This window comes from Dama dama, chromosome 1 (genome assembly GCF_033118175.1).
Source record: "Dama dama isolate Ldn47 chromosome 1, ASM3311817v1, whole genome shotgun sequence".
Classification (NCBI taxonomy): domain Eukaryota; kingdom Metazoa; phylum Chordata; class Mammalia; order Artiodactyla; family Cervidae; genus Dama; species Dama dama.
The window spans coordinates 29700394-29728330 of NC_083681.1; the positions used below are offsets into that span (position 1 = coordinate 29700394).

General features: G+C 40.5%; 1 protein-coding gene across 3 annotated transcripts; it reads right to left on the minus strand.

The window, feature by feature from the left end:
• On the minus strand, positions 1–26821 carry MPZL3 (myelin protein zero like 3). 3 transcript variants are annotated; one of them, XM_061145193.1, is made up of 6 exons: positions 26304–26821; positions 13426–13481; positions 9552–9762; positions 7050–7215; positions 5218–5278; positions 1–2977 (listed from the first exon to the last, which is right to left on the minus strand). In XM_061145193.1, the coding sequence occupies exons 1-6, from the start codon at positions 26374–26376 to the stop codon at positions 2951–2953; spliced, it is 594 nt and encodes a 197-aa protein (XP_061001176.1). In that variant the 5' UTR covers positions 26377–26821; the 3' UTR covers positions 1–2950. The 3 variants fall into 3 exon arrangements, with proteins under 3 accessions (XP_061001176.1, XP_061001168.1, XP_061001173.1); XM_061145185.1 differs by having other exon boundaries at positions 13426–13592; positions 26304–26777; XM_061145190.1 differs by lacking the exon at positions 5218–5278 and having other exon boundaries at positions 13426–13592; positions 26304–26781.
• Between the last annotated feature and the right edge of the window lie 1116 nt (positions 26822–27937).

Consider the following 27937-nt stretch of genomic DNA (forward strand, 5'->3'; position numbering starts at 1 on the left):
TAGCCAGAAAGTGCAAAGAAGTTTATTAACTATGATGTGGTAAAGATCTCAAGAGTTACAACGTCTGTGCATATGACCCAATAGTGCATATCCTCCTACAAAAATTGACAAACAAGAAACAAAGTGAAATGCAGCAGTTAACAGTCCAACACTAGAGTCAAAAGGATGGAGTTGCCTCTTCTAGGAGCAAAGTTTTAAATTGTGCAATTAAATGAGAGTCTTGTGCCACACGCTATTAGTCTTCTTACAACTCCCCTTTGGAATCATAACTGAGTGACATATAAGAACATGCAGACTCAGGATTTGGCCCCCAGAATTTTTTCTAAACAAAGACATGAAACATTCCCTTGTGGAGCACAGAGCCCAGTTTAAGGACTGCAGAGAATGTGCCCCCCAAGAAGCTTGAGGTACCAGGTCACATAGGAAACACAAAACATTTTATAAGTTCACATTTGGTAACAGAATTAAAAACTCAAGGCATGAAACTCATAAGGCAATGTAGCCACAAGTAAAGACTTCAGCAGCCAAAGAAAAATTCTGAAAGGCTTTTAACCCCCTCTGAAGGTTCAGAATTCAATTCCCTTTCTAGACAAGGCTGGTCTCCATAAAGTGTGATAAGAACTCACAGAGAAGCAAAATGAAAAAAATAAAAAGAATAGCACCTTAGAAAATATTAAAACAGTAAGTTAAAAAAAAAAACAAAACTTTTTCTTCCTTTCATCCTTGAAAGCCTTAAAAGGCAGGTATATCCAAACACTACTTTGTGCTTCTTTGAAGGAAAAAGAGCTGTAACTCAGACCCCAATAAAAGGGCTGAAGAAGGAGACAGAGCGACCTTAAGACTGTGATGTGACCACAAACCCATGGAGCAGACTAGGTGGTCAACTTACTCTCCTACCCTGAAGGATTCCATCATTCAGTCACTTAAAAAGGAAGGGACTGGTTCAAACCCTGATCAAGGCTACAAAATAACATGACCAGGCATTCACACAGTACTATTTACCTAAAGTGATAAACATATCCCACTGGATGAATCCTTATAACATGCCTGAAGGGAAATTGCCAGAAAACTCAGTCAAAACTGGTCCTTCATTGAATGGGATATAACTTTACCTGGGTTTCTGTAACATCATCTCTTTCTCAAAGAATGAGGACCCACAAGAAGTCTATCTCACAACTAGATCTCTATCTTCAAATGCCCTAGAGCCCAAATTATCTACTCTTGTTGCTCAAACTGTTTTCCTTTCTGCATTGAGGTGTCAGACTAGACTGTCTCACTAGATTGGCCCCAGACAACCACATACTTAACAAGTAGCTCAAGACTGTGAAACTTAACCACTGTAGATGCAGACTGACAATCTTGCTTCTGCCTCTTCTTTCTTATATGATCAGAGGTAAATTATAACATCTATTAACTAATCAGACTCTCTCATTAACAGACTAGATTAACATAAGAGGCCAGGCCAAATCTATGAGACGGAATAACCTAAATTTTTAAAAATAGATCTTGGCAAAAAAATATAAAAGTGATTTTTGTACAGCATACAATGTATTGTGCTACAATATGGAAACCTCCTGAGTCACCTAGCAAAGAATCATGGAAAGGGGCTACCCTGTTAAAAAAATCAAATTATGAGAGACATTTTTTGTCTCTCATAATTAAGAAGTGAACTCTATCCCTCTATTACAGAGGACTAGACAGTCAACCCTTCCTGATATGTCATACATATTTCTTAATGGCTTATAGAAAAATCCCATGTAAATTAATATTTGAAATAATTTGGTGCAGTAGAATGAAGGAAGTTGATAGAAAGTATCAAGAGACAGAAGAAGGAAGTAAAAGTTGTGTACACCCTCACTTCCTTATCTCAAATATTATGCAAAAAAGGGATTGTAAACACCTTCTTTCACTCATATTTTCTGCATTTTAGAAGAAAATCTTGAAGAACAGCATAGGTTAAAAGATAATTTCATGGGGGGGGGGTGGATCGGGATGGGGAACACATGTAAATCCATGCCTGATTCATGTCAATGTATGGCAAAAACCACTACAATATTGTAAAGTAATTAGCCTCCAACTAATAAAAATAAATGGAAAAAAAAGATGATTTCATTGCAAATAACTCGTAAAGTTATTCTATTTATCCCCACTAAAAACCCTATGAAGAGTTTTTCTTGCCTCTGATCTGAAAAGTCAAGAAGGAAACCATAAACCACTCAGCTATAAGAAAGTAAAATAAAAAATTGCACCTAGTGAGAAAAAGAAGGGAACCCCTCTATCTCAGCATTTCTTAATTGTAAATTGTTGACAGTTTAATACTTTAAAAGTGCAGTCAAATAAACCACTGACTCCTGATCCTACCAACTCTAAAAAACTGGGGTTATGCACTCCAAGCCTCCCAAACACAACTGATGATGAGATAATTAAACCAATGAGTATATGCTGTATGCTAACTCACAGCTGAAAATATTCATGGAGCAAAAAACAAAGAATAACTATCCCCAAAAAACATTTTGTCCAGGAGCACATCAGGAAGCTCTAAGATCCATTTCAATAAATACATATATATGTATATTGGCATCAGCAGTGTGGCCAAAATCTAGGATTCTCCCTCATAAAAACTGGAAGAAAACATGTAATACATTCAAGAGCAAAGACTAAACAAAAAGTTATCTTTCTATTTAGGAAAAGAATTCCTTCATTCAATTAGAGTATAAGTTATTAACAGGGGTAGTTATGAGTCTCTTCTTAGAGTTTTTGAACAGTTTATAAATACAAAAAGAATATTTCTTCAATAAATAAGTCACTCCTAAAGTCTTTACTGATGACTTCCAGGATTCTCCACCATTATTGTCCAAGCCAGCTCCACTTCTCTGGGAGGCTTTAGCTGCCAGTGGAACGGAACATCTTCTGTTATTAGGTGACTCTTCTTCTATCATGCAAACTTTCATCAATATGTCTCTTCATAGTCTGAATCCTGGAAAGGAAAGAATAGTAGTTGCAGTGTGTATATGAAGTACACACCACAGTCAGAATTCAGGTAAAGACCACACAGTAGGGTCCCCCAGATGGAACTCAGCTAGGGGCTTCATTAACAGTAAAATGGCACTGACTCAATCCACCTAAGTTTACTAAGTATCTCAAATTTAATATATCCAGACTCAGCTCCTGATCTTCTGCCTAAAATTTGTTCCACCCACAGGCTTGTACATATTAGAAAATGGCAACTCTATTCTACCATTTGCTCAGGTCAAGAACTTTGAATTTATCCTTAACTCCTCTCATTTGTTCACAGACACATGCAACTCGTCAAGAAGTCCTTCTGGCTTTACCTACAAACTATAACCAGAGAACAACCACTTCTCACCATCCCCACTATCACCATCTTGGTCCAGATCAACACCCTTTCCCTCACCTCCATTATTGCTAAAGTCTCCTAAATGGACTGTGTTTCTGTCATCGTCCCTCACCACCTGTTTTCAATACAGAAGCCAGAATAACATTTTTACCACTTAAATCAGCTCAGTGTTCTCTTTGCAAAAACCTCCAGCAGATTCTGTTTCAGTAGGATTGAAAGTCTAGGTCATTACAGTCATGCAATGTTCTATAAGATATGACATTAACTCTCTGAAGAAATGTTATTCTTTGCCTTGCTCTCTTCATTCCTGCCACATTGGCCTCCACACTGTTCCTAGAACATGCCAATCATGGCCCCTCCCCAGGGTCTTTGCACTGACCATTTCCTCTGCCTAGAATAATGCTCCTCCATGGTAGCCATGCCTCTTGCTTCTTGTTTTAGGTGTCTATTTAAATATCATCTCAATGAGGGTGCCCCCAACCATCCTATTTTTTTTTTTTTAATGGCCACACCTTGTGGCTTATAGGATCTTAGTTCTCCAACCAGGGATTGAACCTGGTCCACGACAGTTAAAGCATCTAGTGCTAACCACTGGACCACTAGGGAATTCCCCCAACCATTCTATTTAGTATTACACCCCCTTATCTAGCTATTCCATCTCCTTTTCTATTTTATTTTTTCTCTATAGCATGAAGCACTATCTGAAACACTATATCTTACTAATTTTAAAAAGATATAGTTAGCTATTATTTGTACCCCAACTTAAGAGAAGGTAATATTTCAACTGTGTCCTAAAGGATGAGACATAACTAACGATGTTGTGTAGTTTCACGTATATGGCAAAGTGATTCTTTTTCTTTTTAATTTTTATCTTATATTGGAATATAGTTGACTAACAATGCTGTATTAGTTTCAGAAAAATTATTCTTTTTCCTCTTTTTTTTTAGTTTTTATTTTATCTTGGAGTATAGTTAATTAATAATGTTATGTTAGTTTCAGGACATTAGCTTATTTTTTTTTTTACATTAGCTTATTTTGTGTTATCAAAATATTCAAATCCCAAAGGGTTTTAATTAGATTCTATCCACTGGCACTATCCACCTTTCTCTCATCAGAGAAGCCACTTATAATACTCAAGTACATGAGAGAAAGAAAGAGAGACAAAGAACACTGTGATGAGTAACTGGGCTGCCGTCATCTGGCCAAGTGCTGAGCTCAGCAATAAGTACAAAGAAGGCTCAAGCTTAAACCCCGAAATGACAGGTATGCTTCATATTAGATCATGAGTTGCTTTTGACCTGTTTTCAACAGTACCACATCAGAAAGCCTGTCCTCCTAGGATCCTGAGGCAGCCACGCAAGCCTACCAGTCACAGCAAGTGCTTTCCGCAATTTCAATCAAAACTCAAGCCTTCCAACATGGGTATTTCTTATGCACAAAACAATCGAGTCACCTAAACGGTGATATCACTCTAATTTCCTGGGAAAACCTGAGGCTCAGCAGAAAAGCTCAGTTCTACCGGCTTTGGGTTCAGCCAGTTCAGCCAGCTCTCCCAGTATGACCTTAGCAACACGGGACGCTCCTCTTTCAGGATGCTCCCCATCAGCCAGCAGAGGCTGCCTACACAGTCCCCTTCCCTAACCTAAGGACACCACTCAGTGCCCACAAGACAGAAAATAAAATGATGGTTAGAACTGGGAAGGGTCCCCTGAGACTAAAATGCTTTGGGCAAAGATCTTGGTTCATACTTTGCTGTAGACCTACCTGCATGCCCCTTGCTTCTCTGAGGACAAGGGCTTACCTTAATTAAGCAGGAAAATAAAGCATGAAGAGTGAACAGTGAAGCAGCACGGGCTTACCACACACTCAGCACAACGAACACAAAACTTCGCCATGCAGTCACCCCCTTCCTGGTCAGTGCTGTAGAAAGAGGACAAACCAAACACGGGCAGTCACCATCCTCGGTAGTGATCCTTAAGAGGACAAGTGCTGAGGTCAGACGGGTGTGGCTTTAAATTCCAGTTCTGCCACTTACTAACAGGGTGACTGGGCAAATTATTTGAGCTCCAGGAGCCTGTTTCCTCATCTACAAAATGCAGGTATTACCATCTACACTGAAAGAATAGTGGTGAGGCATATGTGCAAAATAAGCACATGTAAAATCATGAACCACAGTGCTTGGCACATAGTAAGTGCTCAATAAATAAGAGCTAATGGCAACTGCTCATTTAGAAATATACTCGGCATCAACCATGTCTGGGCACCGTCCCTTGAGCTCATGATTTCCTGAGGGTGAGAGACCCATTAGAACGTAACAAGTATGTCACAATACAATGTGATAAATGTTTTCAGAGTTAAAGTCAAACTGCTGCGGCAGCAAAGGGGAGAGAGAGATTAGTTTACCCTGAAAGAGCCAGGGAAATTCAAGAGAAGGAGAAGCTGCAGCAGGGTCTTGGAAGATAAAAGAGTTTTCCAGGCAAACAAGGGAAGGAGGGAGGGGAATCCAGGTGAGAGGGAAGCACATTGAAAAAAATTTTTTTAATATCTAAATAGTGATCTAGTGGTTAAGAATCTGCCTTGAAATGCAAGGGACACCAGTTCAGTCCCTGGTCTGGGAAGATCCCACATGCTGTGAGGCAACCAGGCCCATGTGCTACAACTACTGAGCCTACGCTCTAAAGCCTATGCTCTGCAACAACAGAATCCACCACAGTGAGAAGCCCATGCACCACAACTAGAGAGGAGCCCCCACTGGCTGCAACTAGAGAAAGCCTGTACACAGCAACAAAGACCCAGAGCAACCAAATAAATAATTTTTTTTTTTAAGATCTAAATGAGTATAGTCGGTTTGGAGAAGGAAACAGCTCACTGGAACCAATGAGAAGAAATAGCAAGAAACAATGTGATTCAGGCTTAGACCATAAGGAGGTCTTACTAGACCATGCTTAGAAATAGACATTTTAGTATTTTTTACCAAGAGTTCTTTGCCTTGTGGGAGGCCACAGATTCCTTTAAAGGAGACTCTTACCCCCATTATATAAATGTGTACATGCATACACACACATACACACACAGAGAAAGATTTTAGACTCTCTGAAAGTAAGATTTCTCTTCCAAGGTTCCAAGCCCCCGAAATAGACAAAATGAAGAATCAACAGAGTTTTATGTAGACTTTTGTTACCTTTTTTTTTTTAGTGGATTTGTTCTTAGGCAAGATACTGGATCACACCTGCTCACCTGCTTTGGATAATCAGAATCCAGTTAACCCCTTTGGAGCATTTGCTGACCAAGAATAGTTCTTGCTTATTTAAATTATGTTGCCCTCCATGGCTGTTCTAAAGCCTCTCTCACTGCTCAGGCATTTCTGTCAGCTTGGTGCCAAAATAAGGAAAAGGAAAATATAATTGACTTGGGGATTTCCTGTTCATTTGGAAGGAATGAGAGATTCATTTCAGAATTTACACTCTGAACCACCGCACTGTACAATCTTATTTCCAAAAAAAAGAGACTAGGACCATGCTATTAACTCCTCTGTCTCTTTCTCTTCAAATTAATATCCACAAGTTTCCCTTTCAGCAGAACTGAGGTCAGCCTGGAAGAAAGGAAGGCATGGATGATGCCGAGGTCTGGTGCTGTCCACAAAGCATGGCTCGGAAGAGGGCGGACGGCTCAGGACTGCAGCTGGACTTACTCATCTGAAACCTCAATAGACGACTTCTTATAGCCAGACTTGCTCCTCTTCTTCAGCCCTGCAGACTTCCTCCCCATTCTCACCAGTAGCAGAATAACCACTACAGTTGAGGGAATGAAGACAAGAATGGAAAGAAGGGCCACAGAGGACAGCATCGTGCCAAAACCTGAAGGAGGAAAAGAGAAGGTAAAAGAGAGGGATGTGCAAAGTGCTTCCTATGACATGAGATAGTCTTACTTTTGCTCCAGTTTTCTTCTCATTACAAAAGGAATAAATTCATGGTAGAAACACCAGAAAACACACAAAAACACAAAGAATTAAAATTTACCCATAATCTGGATACCTAGGATCAACATGTCAGTATCTACCTGTTCACTCTTCTTTCTAGGAGTCCGTGTCTCTGTTTTATGTTTTGGGGTTTTGGCCACGAGGCAGGTGGGATCTTAGCTCCCCTGACAGGGATGGAAAACAACACCCCCAGCATTGGAAGATGAAGTCTTAACCACCGGACCACAAGGGAAGTCCCCAGGGCATGAGTGGGAATATAGGGAGGAGACTATATGTTCAGAAGTGCACACCATACTTTACAGACTTTTTCTAACCTCTTTTTTATTTACTATATAAATATTTTCCATAAATATTCCATCCATGTGTGATTTTTTTTTCCATTTTATTTATTTTTTTAATTGGAGTATAATTGGTGGCTTCCTTGGTGGTTCAGGTGGTAAAGAGTCCACCTGCAATGCAGGAGACTTGGGTTCGATCCCTGGGTTGGGAAGATCCCCTGGAGAAGGAAATGGTAACCTACTCGAGTATTCTTGCCTGGAGAATCCCATGGACAGAGGAGCCTGGCGGGCTGCAGTCCACGGGGTCACAAAGAGTGACTAACACACACACACACACACACACAATTGCCTTACAGTGTTGTGTTAGTCTCCGCTGTACAACAGTGTGAATCAGCTATGTGTATTCATATATCCCTTCCCTCCTGAGCCTCCCTCCCATGCCGCTAAGTCATCACACAGCACCAAGCTGAGCTCCCTGGACTCTACAGCAGCTTCCCACTAGCTATTTCACCCGTGGTGTGCATGTATGTCAATGCTACTCTTCCAATTCATCCCACCCTCTCCTTCTCCCACTGTGTCCACAAGTCTGTTCTCTAAGTCTATGTCTCCTCAGATGTACAGAACAGACTTTTGGACTCTGTGGGAGAAGGCGAGGGTGGGATGAGCTGAGAGAATAGCACTGAAACATGTATATTATCAAGTGTGAAACAGATCGCCAGCCCAGGTTGGATGCATGAGACAAGTGCTCAGGGCTGGTGCACTGGGAAGACCCAGAGGGATGGGACGGGGAGGGAGGGGGGAGGGGGGATCAGGATGGGGAACACATGTAAATCCATGGCTGATTCATGTCAATGTATGGCAAAAACCACTACAATATTGTAAAGTAGTTAGCCTCCAACTAATAAAAATAAATGAAAAAAATAATAATAATAAGTCTGTCTCTTTTCCTGCTCTGCAAATAGGTTCATCAGTCCAGGTGTGACTTTTTTTAAGGGCTGCATAGTATTCTGCATATTGAATAATTTATTGCATCAATCTGCTAATGCTGGATATTAAAGTTGTTTCCAATTCTTTGAATCTATGATTTATGTAATGATGATCATCCTTGTATATAAACATTCATACTTAGCTCTATTTTTTAAAACATTTTAAAATGGAATTGCTGGATCAAAGGATATATAATTTTAAGGTATCTGATTTATACTATCAAAGAGTCTGCCAGAAAAACTATACCAGTTTCTACTCCCACCAGCAGTATGAATGTGCCCATGTCTTTGAAATCTATAAGTTGTCCTAAAAAAATAAAGAAAGAGAAAGGCAAGGGAGAAAGAGACAGAGAGACATACAGAAAGATTTGAGAAATGACAAGGTAGCTATAATGAACCATAATGCAGGTCTCTATATCTAAATCTTTGGTTCAAATCCAAATAAGGACTAGAATGACCACTCAACAGTCACCAGGGAAGGGTGGGAGAAAAAAGGTCAGTCCTTATCCCACTCATGTTTCAGACCGAATGCTGCTCTTTGCAACAGAAAAGAAATGTGCAGCCTCCATATTTAAAGGAGGTACCCTTTCAAGACTCAGGAAAAAACACAGTCTCATAACTGAAGGTATGTATACATTAGGGAAACCAGAATGACATCTGTTTCACAAAGATAGCAACCCTCTATTTACTCAGGGGTTTGCATTACATTCCACAAGACTCTGATCACCTGAAATGAAAATTTAAAGAAGAATCATGGCAAAACTATGACGATATTTGGAAAAAAAAAACTTTAGTTTGCAAAATAAAGAACTCATCCTCAAAGACAATTCAAGATGGTAGAATGTTCTGATAAAGATAAGTTAAGTTCTGCTTATCACTGATCTCTCCACAAACCACCACAGAAGTCCCAGAGCACTCACTGCAGCACAGGTTGGCGGCAGTTAGCTTACCCCTTTCTGTGACTGTCAGCTCTGTCGCCGGAATATTATGGTGCACATCTGGGGGGTTTTTCACAGCACAGCTGAATGTCCCATTGTCCTTCATGGTAGGATTGCTTATGCTTATGGATGCATCCCCTTTGTATACATCTCCAACCCAGGAAATCCGATCCCGAAAAGTGCCAGCTGTGGTTGGGTACTGGAAAGACTGATAATGAAAAATCTAGGAAAGCAACACCATGAGAAAATAAAAGAGTTAATATGGAAAATGCAATGAAACGTAAAGCTGCTGCTGCTGCTGCTAAGTCACTTCAGTCGTGTCCGACTCTGTGCAACCCCATAGACGGCAGCCCACCAGGCTCCCCGTCCCTGAGATTCTCCAGGCAAGAACACTGGAGTGGGTTGCCATTTCCTTCTCCAACGTAAAGCTAAGTAAGTCCAAAATAAAATACAAATGTATAATGGGTTTTCCCAGTTGGACAATTTTTTCTTACACTTTGTTCACTTCTGTACTATAGGTTAAAAAGATAGGTTTATGAAACTTGTCCCCAAAACAGTCCTAACAAAAGAATCCAAGGATTCTGATTCTCGAACCTCTTCTCCCCAACGTACTAAAGTGGCAGGTCTCAACTAGAGGCAATTTTGCCCTCAAGACATTTGGGACCATCTGGAGATGTTTTTTGTTGTATTACTAGTATCTGGAGGGTAAAGGCCAGGGGATATTGCTGAAAATCCTGCAGTGCATAGACTAGCCCCCCACAACAAAGAATTATCTGGATCAAAATGCCAATAGTGCCAAAGTCAATAAATCCTATTCTAAAGCAGCATCTACTATCACATGGTACTTTATAGGGTGCAATCAACCTCTACACATTCACTTATCTGACCATCACAACGACACTGAACTATCCATGGGGCAGACAGGGAAACAAGGCCAAAAACAAAAAAATTAAGTGAGTTACTCAAAAGCACCTAATGAATAAGTGGGAAAGGGGAGATTTTTCATTTATCCTCAAAATCATCAAGAGGCTATAACATACGCCTCTCTCAAGTCATCTATCTTGGAAATTAATAAAACCCCAAGTCAGATGTGTGATTGGTACTCAATGAATATACATTGAATTAAAACAATGCTGCTTCAGATTGGTGATCACATACCTAATCACCAAAAAACACTTCATTACACCTGGTGGTAGGTTGGGCAGGCACTACAATACAATATCTTTCTCTCTTATGCAAGACTCAAGCCTTTCCTTGTTCTTTTCTTACTTGGTATCCTCCCCACTTAGGAACCCAGGCTTTTACAAACACTGCATTGCCCAATTTTGAAAAGCAGTTTCCCAGAGAAGACACTAAATCACTTCCTGGTTCAGGCATTCATTCAATGAATACTTGTTGCACACCTACTACATGCCCTTAGTCACTGGGTTTAGCAAAATGATACAGTGGGATTCAGGCAGGAATTTACCAGCTAGTGGGAAATACAGATATTAGTAACCAATATCTGTTTACTAATTGATTTACACAGCTGGAACACTCTTTGAGTGTTCCAAAGAGGGAGGTAAAAAATACCTATCACAGTTTATCAGCATCAGCATAAAAGGGTTTAAAATTCCTTATTGACAAAACAATTTTTGTTCAGAAAACAAAGATCATGGCATCCAGTCCCATCACTTCATGGCAAATAGATGGAGAAACAGTGGAAACAGTGGCAGACATTATTTTGGGGGGTTCCAAAATCACTGCAGATGGTGACTGCAGCCATGAAATAAACAGACACTTTATCCTTGGAAGAAAAGTTATGACCAACCTAGAGAGTGTATTAAAAAGCAGAGACACTACTTTGCCAACCAAGGTCCATCTAGTCAAGGCTATGGTTTTTCCAGTAGTCGTGTATGGATGTGAAAGTTGGACTATAAAGAAAGCTTAGTGCCGAAGAATTGATGCTTTTGAACTGTGGTATTGGAGAAGACTCTTGAGAGTCCCTTGGACTGCAAGGAGATCCAACCAGTCCATCCTAAAGGAAATCAGTCCTGGGTGTTCATTAGAAGGACTGATGTTGAAGCTGAAACTCCAATACTTTGGCCACCTCATGTGAAGAGCTGACTCATTTGAAAAGACCCTGATGCTGGGAAAGATTGAAGGTGAGAAAAGGGGACGACAGAGGATGAGATGGTTGGATGGCATCACCGACTCAATGGACATGAGTTTGGGTGAACTCCGGGAGTTGGTGATGGACAGGAAGGCCTGACGTGCTGCAGTCCATGGGGTCGCAAAGCATTGGACACGACTGAGTGACTGAACTGAACTGAACTGATTGACAAAACAAAGCCTGCTGTGAATCTTCAGGATTAATCTAACCTGTAAATTTCAAGTTAAACTGCTGCTGCTGCTGCTAAGTTAAACTAGTGATACTCAAATCCTGTTATCTGATTAGTTTGATAGAATCCTGACTGACCACATAACTGCAACATAGCATAATGCAAACTTTAAGGATCCAATAATTCCAGCTTGGGTGCGTTTGCTGATTTCCTGACTAGCCTCACAAAAAGCAGCACCATATGAGAACTGCAGTTTGCATTTCAGGTTTCTACCCCTAGAAAATCCCCATTGTTTATTCTGTCCTACTTTTGGCCAAGGAAGAAGAGTCATATAAAGCCAGCCATAGTTTCCTGGCCACTCAAAATAAAGTGACCTATTTTAAGTCTAAAGAAAAAGGGACTGCAAATACAGCCTTGCTTCCCTCACTGGAGCTACCTCCACTAGAACAACCTACTGGGACACCTACTGTAGCTACTGGGAGATGCTACATGGCATTCAATAATGGCTCCTAAAACAAAATCCAAAGCTTACACATTAAAATCAAAGAGAAAGTACTTCCAGTGAAGAAAACAGGATAACAAATGAAGGATACTTTCAAAGACACAATCTTACATGCCGCTATGACATTCACATTCTTGATAAAATGTATCCTGACCTAGGATGTTGCTGGAAGCATACAGAGAAAGTATTTTTTTAATAGCACTGCAATCTTCAATTAGACATCCACAATGGATTTGAGCCATAAATGTGCTTTATATGTGTGATTAAAATATATTGCTTCTAATATTTCAAGACCATCTGTCACCAACGGCATCTGTCATCAACATAAGGTGCCACCACTTCCTTCAAAGAGAGCTGTGTAAATCAATGCAGATGTTTATACACTGGAGAAGATGCCAAGATAAATCTACACAGTACTGATATGCAAACAGATACACCCACAGAGATGACCTCACATGACAGGAAATGAGAAGTATTCAGCGAAAGGATGTCTAAGACTGGGACCTATAGAATTTTTCTATCCAACAGCCTGGAGGTACCCTTTTTAGTACAACAAATCTGAAACCCAAGCTATGAAGCCAAGCAAAATGAAACAACAAAGGGGAAACAAAATTAAACCACATTTCCTCTGAGTTTCTGACTGGTTTTTTCCTATAGCATGTTTGCAAGATTCTTACATAGAAGAAAAAGCCTTCCATGATGAAAAATAGCTGTCATACAGAGTAGAAGCTCATCTCCTTCTATTTAATAGAAGCTCATCTTCTATTTGAAGATGAGATGGCCTAAAGTATGCCTGTGACTTAGAATAAAAGGGTTCCAGAGTTGTTGACCACAGAAAGCTCAAGGAAAGAGCCTTAAAAGTATACACTACTGGGATTTCCCTGGTGGTCTAGTGGTTAAGAATCAACCTTGCAATGCAGGAGACGTGGGTTCTATCCCTGGTTGGGAAACTAAGACCCCACATGCTGTGGGGCAACTAAGACCATGTGTCAGAACTAAAGAGCCCATGTGAGTCAACACAGCCAGATAAATAAATGTTGTAGAAATTAAAGTACACACTTACCGATTCTGTGCGGCTGCTACTCGGAGGCCGGTATGTCCAGTCTATGGTGAGTTTGTCTGTGATAGAAGAGGATGACTTGAAGGTGCATCTCAACTTGATATTTTCTCCAACATAACCCCGGACATGGGCATCCGCTTTAATCTCCAGGGAAAAGACGACATAAACACCTAATCAAAGCAAGCCCAAACTTTTAAAATGTGTGCATTGGATGGAATACATAGATGTGAGTGAACAACACAGAAGCACTAGGTATCATTTTTAGGTCTCTCATCAAAAAGCCATGGGAATAAATATCTTCTCAGGCAGGCCCAAAAGGATAAGGAGTGGATACCTACATTAATTAACAGTGGGGTGGTGGTTCGTCATTTTACGAAATGAAGTCATAGAATGAAAGTCTGGGTAAAAATTTTAAACCTGGTCATAACAGCATTTTTCCAATAGACTTGTGGTTAAGTTAACTATAATGAAGCATGTCAGCCCACGGAAGGCTAAAAGGCAATGCCACCCACTCCCTTGACACACTTATACTGCAGGAGGATGACAACTATTGTGTCTGAGGGATTTACCCCAAATACAGCTCGGCTGTTAACCTGAAGCTGTCACTGCCCCAACCATCAGCAGAAATAAGAATTGGAATTTTTTTCAAAGAATTTTATAAATCTACCTCAAGGTGCTATCTGGTTTTGTTTTGTTTTTCCCTTTCTTAAAGCCGGTGAATGAATCACATATCCATTAAAAGTAAATCAGAGGCAGGAAAAAGTTTATTAACTTTGCAATTTAATGCATTTTTTTTTTTTGGCTTGGTAAGGTTCTTTTTATTTTTTTTTAATTGGAGGATAATTGCTTTACAATGTTGTGTTCATTTCTGCTGCACAACAACGTGATTCAGCTATAAGTGTACACGTATCCCCTCCCTCTTGTGCCTCTTCCCACCCCCATCCCCCATCTCCTCTCTCTAGGTCACTACAGAGCTTAGTATTCTGTGCTTACAGCTGCTCCCCACTAGCTCCCTACTTTACGCATAGTAGCATATACATGTCAGTGTCACTCTTGTCAATTTGTCCCACCCTCTCCTTCCCCAGCTGTGTCCACAAGTCCATTCTCTGCGTCCCTATTTCTGCCCTGCAAATCTGTTCATCAATACCACTTTTCTAGATTCCATATATATATATATATATATATATATATATGTTAATATATGATATTTTTTTCTCTTTCTGACTTACCTCACTCTGCATGATAGCCTCTAGGCAATTCAATGCATTTTAAAATGTAAAAATAAGATATGATTTTAAAATTCTCTAGAGACTTCCTCTGTCCAAAACCACCCCCATAGATCCAACTCTGAAACCCTGTCTCCCCTAAAGGTGTTGGCACTTTCTTTAGACAATTCCCTCTATTTTCAGAGAACAGTAGTAGAAATTTCTCCCCCACTAGGGAGCCATTTTTTTTTTTTTTTTGGAAAGTAAGCCACTAGCAGTTCGTTTTTCCTGCCTCCTTCTCCACCACAATGAGCTATGATTCAGAGCAGCAAGGTTTCAAAAGAGAGCAAACTCACACACCATCCTGAAAACCAGAAGTCCCTCTGGTTGAGACAGTATGCAAATCCCAGCCCTATCAATTGCTGACTCTGTGGTCTTCGTACTTGATCTCTTCAGCTTCTCATTCTGGTAGGAATGAGAATAATAACACTTACCTTAGTAGGTAACTGTGAGAAATATTGGATTAAAACAGGTGCCACACTAAGAAGCCTACCTAACCCAGAGTAAGTGATCAATGCGCATTAGCTAGCTTCATCATCCTTACTGCCACCTCTTTAGTTCTGTCCTTAACCACCTCAGAAATGGAGAGGATACCACCCTAATGCCAAAAAAGTGAAGAGGAACTAAAGAGTCTCTTGATGAGGCTGAAAGAGAAGAGTGAAAAGGATGACTTAAAACTATTCAAAAAACTCAGACCATGGCATTCGGTCCCATCACTTCATGGCAAACAGATGGGGGGAAAATGGAAACAGTGACAGACTTTATTTTCTTGAGTTCCAAAATCATTGAGGACAGTGACTTCAGCCATGAAATTAAAAGACACCTGCTCCTTGGAAGAAAAGCTATGACAAACCTAGACAGCGTACCAAAAAGCAGAGACATCCCTTTGCAACAAAAATCCATAGAGTCAACGCTATGGTTTATCTAGTAGTCATGAAGGGATGTGAGAGGTGGACCAAAAAGAAGGCCTAGAGAAAAAAAAAAAGAAGACTGAGCACCAAAGAGTTGATGCTTTTGAACTGTGATTCTGTAGAAGACTCTTTAGAGTCCCTTGGACAGTAAAGGAGATCAAACCAGTCAATCCTAAAGGAAATCAACCCTGAATATTCATTGGATGGACTGATGCTGAAGCTCCAATACTTTGGCCACCTGATGTGAGGAGCTGACTCATTGCATGAGACCCTGGTGCTGGGAAAGACTGAGGGCAGGAGGAGAAGGGGGTGACAGAATGAGATGGTTGGATGGCACCATCAACTCAATGGACATGAGTTTGAGCAAACTCCAGGAGACGATGAAGGACAGGGAAGTTTGGCATGCTGCAGTCCATGGGGTTGCAAAGAGTCAGACACAACTTAGCAACTGAACTGAACTGAACTGAACGCTCTCAACCTTTCTTATCACAGACATACTTATGAGTCATCCATTCCACTGCCTTTACCTCTGCTGCTTTTAATCACGATTCTCACTCCTCTCTGGATAATCCAGTCTGTTCACATTCCTCTTAAAAGGAGGAGACCAAGACTAAGCTCACAAGACCAAGACTAAGCCCATCCCCAAAATGAGGACTATTTCTGGTTCATCTAAAACATCCTGACTTTGTCATGCTAAACTTGTCATTCCTCCCATGCCTTTGCAAATGCTGCTCCTCTGCCTGGAAAGACTTCATCCTTCAAAATCTAGTCGCTCCTAAGCCCTCACTCCTGACCCAAGATATAGGGTCTCTGTACTAAAAATACAGCTCTAAAAACTGGAAAGCAGAAATAAATAATAAACAGATAATCTACACTCTCCTCATATCCTTTATATATTAGGATTGGCCAAAAAGGTCACTCGGGTTTTACATAAGAACTTACGGAAAAACCCAAACCAACTTTTCGACCAGCCCACTATCTTTATCTTAAAACATAAGAATACCAGAGAGATTTTAAAGTTTGGATTTAGAATTAGACAGACTTGAACTTGAGTTCTAGCCCAGCTACTTTCTGCCTATGAAATCTTGATAATAGTTACCTAACCTGTTCCAGACTCAACTTCCTCACTTTAAGTGGGAATAATAAAAAAGACCTACTTCACTGAGTTACTGGGAGGATCTAATAAGATTAAAGAAGGTAACACATAAAATGTCTAGCATAGAACCTGAAACTGAAACTTTTGATAAATGCTAGCTATTATCATTAAAATGAACACCACAAAGATTCAAAAACCTTCAGGAATTTTCTATTGGGCTATAACATAAATTTTAAATAGTGCCAATCTGGCCTCCAACTTCTGCTACTCTACCCACTACCCATCCCATCCCCTTCACTGTTCCCAAAATGTCCTACCATTTCCCAAATTTACTATATCCTTCATGCCACTGTGACTTTCGTTGAATATATCTTTGTCTAGAATGCTCTCCCCATCCCTACCAAATCTGCCTGGGTTGTTCCCACAACACCACATCCCCAGTACTCACACCCTTCAAAACTCAGCTCAAATATCAGCTCCCTTACAATGCCCTCCCAAATTCTCTGACGCAGTTTATTATTTTTTTCAATTTTCACATAATATTTAGCATATAATGCTACTCAAGCACATATACCACTGTTTGTACTCAATTTGTAAAGATGATTTCCTCCATTAAAAAGAAATAACTTAAGGGCAAAATTCAGAGGAAGAGAAGCAGGCAAAGAGAGACTGAGAGAAAGAGGTGGACAGGTCACCAAAGTTCTCATATAGGAACAAAGTGTGCTTATTAGTCCCTCACTTTCCTCTTTCCCCATTTTTATAGTATTTTCAACATTTTTAAGCCTCCTAGACATCTATCTTTCCTTTGCACTGATTCAGGAAAAACTCAGCCTAAATGACCACTGCTAGACTATGGCTGGTGTCCACTGAAGGAGAAAAATCACACCGTTGCACAAATAGTTACCATAAGAAACTCGTGAATTCCATCACAGCTAAGCCTTTAACGAGGCAAGATGACATTTTTTTTTTAATTATCTAGATTTTTTTTTTCCCACATTGCACAGCATGTGGGATCTTAGTTCCTTGACTAAGGATCAAACACACAGTCCCTGCCCAGAGTCTTAACCACTAGACCACCAGGGAAGTTCCAAGTTATGACGACTCTTTAACCAGCCTTGGTCAGCTCCTCTGACTCCTCAAACTTTGTCATTCTCTTTTACCCCCTGTACAACCTATAAACACCTCATTCTCAAAAGAAAACATTTCTCTTCTTCAAGAAACTTGAAGCAATACAAACTGCTTAGTCACACAACTTCCTGTGTCTGTACCCATGCTTACCTCCAATCTGAAAAGGTGTGGTGTCTCTTTTTCTATGCAAGGTCAAGCCCTTCTTCTCTCCCTGGATCCCTCCCTTCCAAGCCCTGCTCCAGAAAAAAAAACAAAAACAAAAACTCTCTCAATTATCTTCAGTTTACCCCTTTCAAGAGGGGCTGTCTCTTCCCTCAGCCTCTAAAAACACAGGAGTCTCTTCCATCTATAAAAACAAATATATAACTATTGTTACAGTATTACAGTTACAGTATGACAGGGTTAAGGAAAATTTGAACAATAACAAATTTTCCTTAACCCTGTCATACTACTCATTACCAACCACTGCCCTCTCTTTCCTAAGCCAAGTTAGTGCAAGAGTTGTCTACATCTAACATCTCCCTCTTTCTTGCCTATCCGCTCCTGGAACCCTACAGCACAATCTGGACTCCACTACCACTTCTAATAAAAGGTAGTATTGTCTTAAACCTGAAAAATCCAAGGGATCAAAACTGACTTTTCTCTCCTGACTTTACTGGCTCCCTCTGCAAGAGTGACCATTTGCTCCATGACCTTCTGTCTCAAAGTTTCCAGGGTGATACTCTCATTCATTCACTCATTCTTCAAACATAGATTTATTGAGCATCTGTTTTGTGCCACCCTCTGAATTTGAGATTAAATGTGAGCAAAATACATATACTCCCTGTTTTGGAGCTTAAAATGCAGCAGAAGGGGACTTCCCTGGTGGTCCAGTGGCTACAACTCCACACTCTCAGGGTCAGGGTTTGATCCCTGATCAGGGAACTAGATCCCACGAGCTACAACTAAAGATCTCACATGCCGCAACTAAGACCAAGTATAGCCAAATAAACAAATTTTTTTTTAATGTAGCAGAAGTTCAATATACTAATCAAATAATCATAAAGACAAATGTATAATTATAAACTCTGATAAGCACTACATGGAAAAGGCAAAGAGAATGCTATGAGAACTATATCAGTTATGATAGGGGAGCAGGGAGTGGTTAATGAAAGTTCCCCTGAAAAGGTTACTTTTGAGTTGAGTTCTGAAGGAAGGGTAACAAGGTGAGGAGACCGGGAGCATTTCGGGCAGAGAATCCTGCATATGCAAAGGTCCTGTGCCAGAAAGAGGACAGTCAGTAAGGGAACAGAAAGAAAAGCAGAATGGCAGCAACACAAAAGCACGAGAAAGAAGAATGAGACGTGACTAGGAGGTAAGTAGAAATCAGATTAGGCAGGACTTTAGAGCTTGGGATCCTTATTCTTAGAGTAATGGGAAGTCATACTTTCAAAGTAAGTGGAAAATACTTAAGTATGGGACGGAGTGAGAAGGGGCATGACGAAGTTTGCATTTTTAAAACATCACTCTAGGGAAGACATGTAGAGTGAACCAAGAGTATATATAAAGAAATAATCTAAGAAGCTACTTAATAGTCAAAGGTGGAAATAAGGAAAGCTTGAACTAACTTGGTGGCAGTGGAGGTGGAGAGAACTCAGAAGACAACAGTACTTACAAAGTAAAACCAGCAAGAGCTGGTGACAGGTCATATGTGGAATGTTTGGGGAAGAGAATATCAAGGGTAACTCCCAAGTTTCTATCTTGGTGATACCATTCACTGACACAGGGAAGACTAGAAAAGTACCAGGAAAGAAAATGAGTTTGATTTTGGATAAGTTTAAGGTGACTCTGAGATATCCAAGGGACAATATTGGGAGGGGGGGGGGGGGTGGGAAGGCAGTTGATTCACGGCAGGGGTCAGCAAACTATGGACCACGGGCCAAATCTAGCCCACATCATCCTTTTTTTAATCATCAATTTGCTTTATTTATTAGGATTACAAAATGGTTATATTCTATACTATTCTCTACATTCTTTTTTAAAAACTTTTACTGTTGGTTTACAATGTTGTGCTTGTTTCTGCTGTACTGTAAAGTGAGTCAGTTATACATATACAGGTATCTACTTTTTTAGATTCTTTTCCCATATAGGTCATTACAGAGTATTTAGTAGAGTTCCCTGTGCTACCCAGGAGGTCCTTATTAGCTATCTATTTTATATATAGTAGTGTGTATCATAACATCTTTTTATAGAGAAAGTTTTACTCAAACACAGCCAGCTCCATTTATTTATGTATTGTGTAGGGATCCCTTTGTGCTATTCCAACAAAATTGAACAGTTGCAACAGAGATTATGTAGTCTACAAAGCCTAAAATACTATCTGGCCCTTTACAAAAGTTTGCCAATCCTGGTTTATAGCAAAGAAGAAATATGGATTAGAGCTATAAAATCAGAATCTCATTAGTCTCCCTCCAACCAACTCTCCACACTGACTGTGTTACATATACATACACACGTACATACTCCACTTCTCTGAGAGTTTCTATCAAATTTCTTTCTAAGGCTCCTTTTTTCCTACCCCATCCCTTAAACATTGGTGTTGCTCAGAGTTCACCCTGAGCCCATGGTCCTTCTTTCAACATGTTCTCTTTAGACAATCCTATCCACTTTTACAGATTTCACAACCAACAATGGGCTAATGATTCCCCAAAGTATGTTGCTTGCCATGACCTGCCTCTGAGTGTCCAAATATTACAGGATATACCCACTTGACTATCACCACCACAGGACTCTAACCTGAAGGCAGTGAACTCTTGTTAGTTACCAGCTCAATACTCATTCCCCTCATCTCCTTTCCTCACAATACCCAGATTTTCTTGGGATATCCACCTCTCCCACATAGCCCAAGAGCCTGGAGACTTCTGTCAGGGTCCAGGCAGGAAACAGAAGGCAGAGTCAGGTAAGACTTTGAAAAGTGTATGGGCCACTTTTCAGAGGGACTTTTCTCAGGGTCAGGGAAGCCAACAAAGGCACAAAGTCTTTACCACTCCAGTCCTGACGGGTGAAGGGAGGAAATGGTGTTACTGCAGCCTCGTAAGAGGTGGATGTGTGGGCCATTTGACAGAAGCTGTAGCCACAGTAGAACACAGCCACTATCAACCATGGCACCATGACAGGGAGGGAGCAGGGAAGAAAAATGTCTTTCTCCTCCTGCCTTCCAATCTCCTGCCAATGCCTCCCATTGACCAAACCTAATTGGAAGCCAGAGGACGGGAGCCTGGATGATGCAGTTTATAGGTTAGCTTTCCGGGGAGTAGGAAAAACAGAGAAGAAAAGTGAATGGATTTGGTGAGAGAGGAGCAAATTAAGAATAAATAGACCCTACTTCCAGCTCTGGATGGTGCCTCAGACTGGCCTAAACCAATCATTACATCCAGAGGTATGCTGGTGAAAAACTAAAAATAGAAAACCCAAGTGTGTAGGGTTTGACAGTTCCTGTGGTACAGATACTCCCACCATGGCCATTTTCAAGCTACAAATACTAAGTCTCTGAATGCTGAGTTAGGAAGACACGTGCATGATCAACTCTTGAAAGCCAGTAGGAACTAGATCCAGCACACCATCCTCCTGACCATAGAGATATACCTGGGGTTAACACGGGACTTAGGTTAATCTAATCAAATTTGTTTTGAAAATTACTTTATACCACCATCCCTTGTTTGTGTTTCTATGTCTGGAATTTTCCTTACTCCCTTTCTCTGTTGTTGTGTTAGTAGCTCAGTCCTATCCGACTCTTTGTGATCCCATGGACTGAAGCTCACCAGGCTCCTGTGTCCATGGGGCAGCCAGTCCCTTCTCCAGGGGATCTCCCAACCCAGGGAGCGAACCTGGGTCTCCTGCATTGCAGGCAGATTCTTCATCATTTGAGCCACCAGGGAAGCTCCATTTTCTATTCTCCAAGATCTAACTCTTATTCGTCTTTCAAGATTTAATTTTTGAGACACCTCCAGGAAGTCCTCTTTATAGCCTCTTAGCAAATTAAGGGCACCTCCTCTGTGATGTCATGGTTTCTAGTGCATTTTGCTCCTAGTACTAGATTCTAAAATAATCTGTTGACTTGTCTGTCTTCTTCAATAGACCCTGAACTCATCCAAATGGAACTTAGCATATTACGGATGCTCAGTAATATTTATTCAATGGAACAAAACCAAGGGTTTCCTTTTACAAAATTAAAATTGCTATAAAGTAAGCATAAAAATGACAAGTTCTGAGCAAATTTTGATTACTAAATTATAGTAACCACACCTTCAATAAAACTACCTACTAGAAATGTCTTTCTTCTTTATATAAACTCAATATTCATGAACATAATTTTGCCACAAAGCAATCAATATGTAAAGTCACTTACTGAACTTTAAACACTAGATAAGCAGGTCTTCAATGTATAGTTACAGAAAAGTAACCATAATATCCATGGTGAACTAAACAAATCTACACTAACATTCGTTCCCCTGGAGGAGAAGGGAGAAGGCCTGAAAGAAGGCATGAGGAAAGTTTCTGGAAAGTCAGTAACAACCTACATCCTGATTTTGGCTCTGGTTAGTCACCCAGATGTGCTCAGTTTCTCAAAATTCACTAAGCTATACATTTATGACATGGGCACTTTCCTCTGTATGTTTTACTGAAATTAAAAGTATTCTAAAATCACTGGATAGAAAATAATTTGTCTCTTCCACTCAAAAAAAAAAAGAGAGAGAGAGAGAAAAACATCAATCCAAAGTTACATTCATTCAGAAACTTTCACCCTAGGCCTAATGTATTAATGGATATTTATCTTTTCCCCAGAGAGAAAAGGATTTTCCAGGTGGTACTAGTGGTAAAGAAATTGCCTGCCAGTGCAGGAGACATGAGATGCTGATTCAATCCCTAGGTTGGGAAGATCTCCTGGAGGAAGGCACAGCCATCAACCCCAGTATTTTTACCTGGAGAATCCTATGGAGAGGAGCCTGGCATGCTACAGTCCATAGGATTCCAAAGAATCAGACACGACTGAAGTGACTTAGCACACATGTAGAGGGAAAAAGCATTTTGCCAGGTAAAACTAGCCAACAATAGAAGTGATATATAAATTTAAAAAAATTTTTAATCTGGAAGGAAAACAAGAAAATCATACATGGAACAACAGAATGGTTCCAAATAGGAAAAGGAGTACATCAAGGCTGTATATTGTCACCCTGCTTATTTAAATTCTATGCAGAGTACATCATGAGAAACGCTGGGCTGGAGGAAGCACAAGCTGGAATCAAGATTGCTGGGAGAAATTATCAATAACTTCAGATATACAGATGACACCCTTATGGCTGAAAGTGAAGAACCAAAGAGCCTCTTGATGAAAGCAGAAGAGGAGAGTGAAAAAGTTGGCTTAAAGCTCAACATTCAGAAAACTAAGATCATGACATCTGGTCCCATCACTTCATGGCAAATAAATGGGGAAACAGTGGAAACAATGGCTGACTTTATTTTTCTGGGCTCTAAAATCACTGCAGATGGTGATTTCAGCTATGAAATTAAAAGACGCTTACTCCTTGGAAGAAAAGTTATGACCAACCTAGACAGCATATTAAAAAGCAGAGGCGTAACTTTGCCAACAAAGGTCCAACTAGTCAAGGCTATGGTTCTTCCAGTAGTCATGTATGGATGTGAGAGTTGGACTATAAAGAAAGCTGAGCGCCAAAGAATTGATGCTTTTGAACTGTGGTGTTGGAGAAGACTCTTGAGAGTCCCTTGGACTGCAAGGAGATCCAACCAGTCCTTCCTAAAGGAGATCAGTCCTGGGTGTTCATTGGAAGGACTGATGTTGAAGCTGAAACTCCAATACTTTGGCCACCTGATGTGAAAAGCTGACTCATTTGAAAAGACCCTGATGCTGGGAAAGATTGGGGGCGGGAGGAGAAGGGGATGACAGAGGATGAGAAGGTTGGATGGCATCACCCACTTGACGGACATGGGTTTGGGGAGTTGGTGATGGATAGGGAGGCCTGGCGTGCTGCGGTTCAAGGGGTCGCAAAGAGTAGGACATGACTGAGCGACTGAACTGAACTGAATTTTATACATGGAAGAAATGGGGGGAAATTATGAAACTCCCAATTTTATACACCCAATTTTCCAAAACACAAATCTCTCAAACTTTGATTCATAAATTGTACACTTAGATGGAAAACAGAAAAGTGTAAGCGCTAGGAGTCTTAATCTACTGGCTCTACATATTTGGGCTTCCCTGGTGGCTCAGACAGTAAAGAACCCACCTGCCAAGTAGGAGACTTCGGTTCAGTCTCTGGGTCCGGAAGATCCCCTGGAGAAGGAAATGGCAACCCACTTCAGTACTCTTGCCTGGAGAATCCCATAGACAGAGGAGCCATTACAGTCCATGGGGCCATGAACAGTCGAATACAACTGAGCAACTAAACATCAACAGCAACAAAAATATGAAAAGGCAAGGCAAATAAATTGGAATGAAACCAAAGTCTATTACCTAATAGACTCAAAACAAAAGTAAGACCTCCCAAAAATGGATGAACCTTGAAAACACTAAGTGAAAAAAGAAAACTAGGCACAAAGGAACACATACTGTACAAGTCCAATTCTATGAAATATCCAGAACAGGCAACCACAGCAGTAGAAAGTAAACTGGTGTTTGCCAGGACCAGAGGAGTGCAAAGAATAAGACATGACTATTAATGACTATGGAGTTTCTCTTTGAGATGATGAAAATGTTCTAAAATTGTTGTAATAATTGCACAACTGTAAATGGTACACTTTATTTTTCTTTTTTGGCTGCACTGCATAGCATGCAGAATCTTAGTTCCCTATTGTGCTCATGCTCAGTCATGTCTGACTCTTTGTGATCCTATCGACTTTTAGCCCACCAGGCTCCTCTGTCCATGGGATTTTCCAGACAAGAATACTGGAGTGGAGTGCCATTTCCCCCCCAAGGGATCTTCCCAACCAAGGGATAGAACTTGAGCCTTGCGCCTCCTGCACTGGAGGTAGATTCTTTAGCACTGAACCACCACCAGGGACCAAACCCCTGCCACCTGCAGTGGAAGCAAGGAATCCTAACCACTGGACCATCCCCAAATTCCCTGAATGGTATGCTTTAAATAGGTAAATCATTTGGCATATGAACTATATCTCAATAAATCTGTTTTGGTTTTTCTTTTTTCTTAAGGCAAAAGATGAATCAAGAAGTATATATAGATCATAAACTCAACTTTCAACACTTGGATTTTTTGGCCTGCTGAATTGATGGATGTTTTTTAATGTGAAATGACTTCAAGTTTGTGAAATCACCCACTATTTCTAGAATTTTTTTTTCAATAGGGTAATATTTGAACATTCGTGTGAGAGTGAGAGAGAAAAAGAGGGAGACAGGAAACCAGGATTATTTAGAGTGACAGCAGTTCAGACTAAATAGTATATTGCAAAATAATTTAGCTGAAAAGCTGGGAGGGATCAGGGAGTGTCCTGGCAGCATAAATACTAGTCATCATCAAATAAATAAGAACTCCCTAGCCCTACCTGCTGAGACTTACAACACTTGAAGCCTTTATGTCAAAGGTCCTCTTCAGAAATTCCCACAGGGAAATTTTTTACAAAGTTAACAATTCACTCTAATGCTAGCTCTACTAACATATGATTTCCTGGGGAAGACAAACACATACATACACAAAAATCCAGGAAATAATTACACCCTAGATGAAGGTAATTAGGTTGACTGAAATTTATGAAACTTGAAAACTGCATGAAAGCAACACTTATCCAAATTTTAAGATTATGTCATAGAGTGAATATTAACTGATACTATTTAATTGATTAAAATTTTAACAGAATTGACATTCCCTGCCTTCTATTAAAAAAAAAAAAGAAGAAACTTATCAAAATAATAAAGCAGTTGCTTTTCCTCAACAAATGCATCACTATCACGCGATCAAAGAACATTCTTTCTGCGGCTAACAAATGTTTTACTTCCTAAGCCCTGACAATCTCTTAGAAAAAATAAAACTGCCAACAATCATGAATCTACTTTCCCAAAATTACTGGGACAAACTACTGAAGACTAGAACTGTTCTCTCCTAAGCAGGAGATAAGGCCCACAAAACCACAGCCGAGTCAATCGTTGATAACTCATCACGAGATAATGCCAGGTGCCCCCAAAGTCAGGGCCCTCCGTGTTTTCACCAAGTCGCGCCATCGCCCCAATATACAAGAGTCACGCAAGGTGGTCGAGCTCTCAGGGGCTCGAGAAAACACTGAGAAGCCACCGACTCCGCTCAGTGGGTGGTAATTACGAGAACATCCTTCGCACTGCCTCCCGCTTCCTTCCTTCCTTCCCAGAAGCTCAGTGGGGGCTTTCCTGAGACCCCCACCGGAACCGGAAAAGCGACCATCTTCCCTGAGCCCCCGGCCGGAAGTGTAAGTTGAGCCCGCCGCCGGCTCTCTTACCCTGGAAGAACAGGACACCCAGCAGTGGGCACAGAGCGCAGCCACGGCTTCCAGGAACCCCGCTCTGCTGCATCCCGACAGGTCTCCAGAAGTTTGCACACCTTGTTTACGGCTCCCGATAACCACACAGGTAACACCGGAAGTGACGCGAGGGCGGGAGGCCGCGAGAAGACCTAAAATGGCGATTCAAGTTGCCATAGCAACGTGGCTTCTTTCCAGAGCCACACCTGGATTTGCTCACTTCCAGTCAGCGATGCTTAACTCTCAAGTAGGAGTTCATTATTCTCTTTTACTCGAAATGAAGTCGGACAGGCTTTGGAGAATTGACTGTTGTAATGGAATTCTGCAGGACTTTATCGTCTTGACTCTAAGCCAGAAATCCTTTAACTCCTTACAGATTATTTTATTGAATGCTTTCAGAATAGATTTCTATGCATTTAAGAGTCCACAGGAACCCTGGAGAGCATACAGGGTCATTCGGTGAATAGATAAATTTGTATTAGGCCTTCGTGGGCAGTTTGTACAAGACTGATTTGTATTCTTGGGGGTGTGTGTGTGTGGAACCCTGGAGAGCATACAGGGTCATTCGGTGAATAGATAAATTTGTATTAGGCCTTCGTGGGCAGTTTGTACAAGACTTTTTTGTTTTCTTGGGGTGTGTGTGTGTGTGTGTGTGTGTGTGTGTGTGTGTAGCTAATAACAGCATCCATCTCATGTCATGTGTATGTGTGTGTGTGTGTGTGTGTGTGTAGCTAATAACAGCATCCATCTCAGTACGTACCTAAATTTAAATTAGGTGTGTGTTAAATTACTGGAGACTCGGGTTCGATCCCTGGGTCGGGAAGATCCCCTGGAGAAGTAAACGGCAACCCACACCAGTAATCTTGCCTGGAAAATCCCATGGACGGAGGAGCCTGGTAGGCTACAGCCCATGAGGTCGCAAAGAGTCGGACACGACTAAGCGACTTCACCTTCTTTCATTTAAGTTTCTGCTGACAGTGGCAATGATGAAATCATTACAAAAAGGAGCTGAGACTTATGCTTCTTTTGGTTAGAAAAGCGACAAAGTGTTTTCACAGTGCTTGAAGTGAAATGAAGAGGTGATGTCAGATTCTTCTGAAAAAGAAATGGGATAGTACTGTCCTTTAATTATTAGTCTATTCTCCTGGAATCTACATATGTTTAATGAAAGCAAGGGAACGAAAATATGCTTCAACTTTTGGGGTATTTAATAACTTTACATTTTTCAACTCGCATTTCTTTACTAGATTTGAAAGCTGGTAGTTTTCTCTATTAAGAAGGTAATGTAAGAGTATCAGATGGAAGAGATGATACTTACTGTTCCTTCAAAAGAGTCCCCAAACTAAGTAGTTTGTTGTGCTCAATTCTGTTGTTCAAAGCAATGTGAAAATTCTGTGGAAATTCATATAGTTTTATTTATCCAGTAGAAACTAATTCTATTATTGACTTCCAGGCTGCCCCTTAGAAAATTTTTCAATAGAGGTAAAATACATTCCCATCAGTTTTCTGTTACCTGCTATGTAAAAATTTTAGATTTTCATATAAGCAAATTATATAATTGTAATGCTTTATTACTGACAGTTATTTACATAGTGTTTAAGGCACAATAAAAA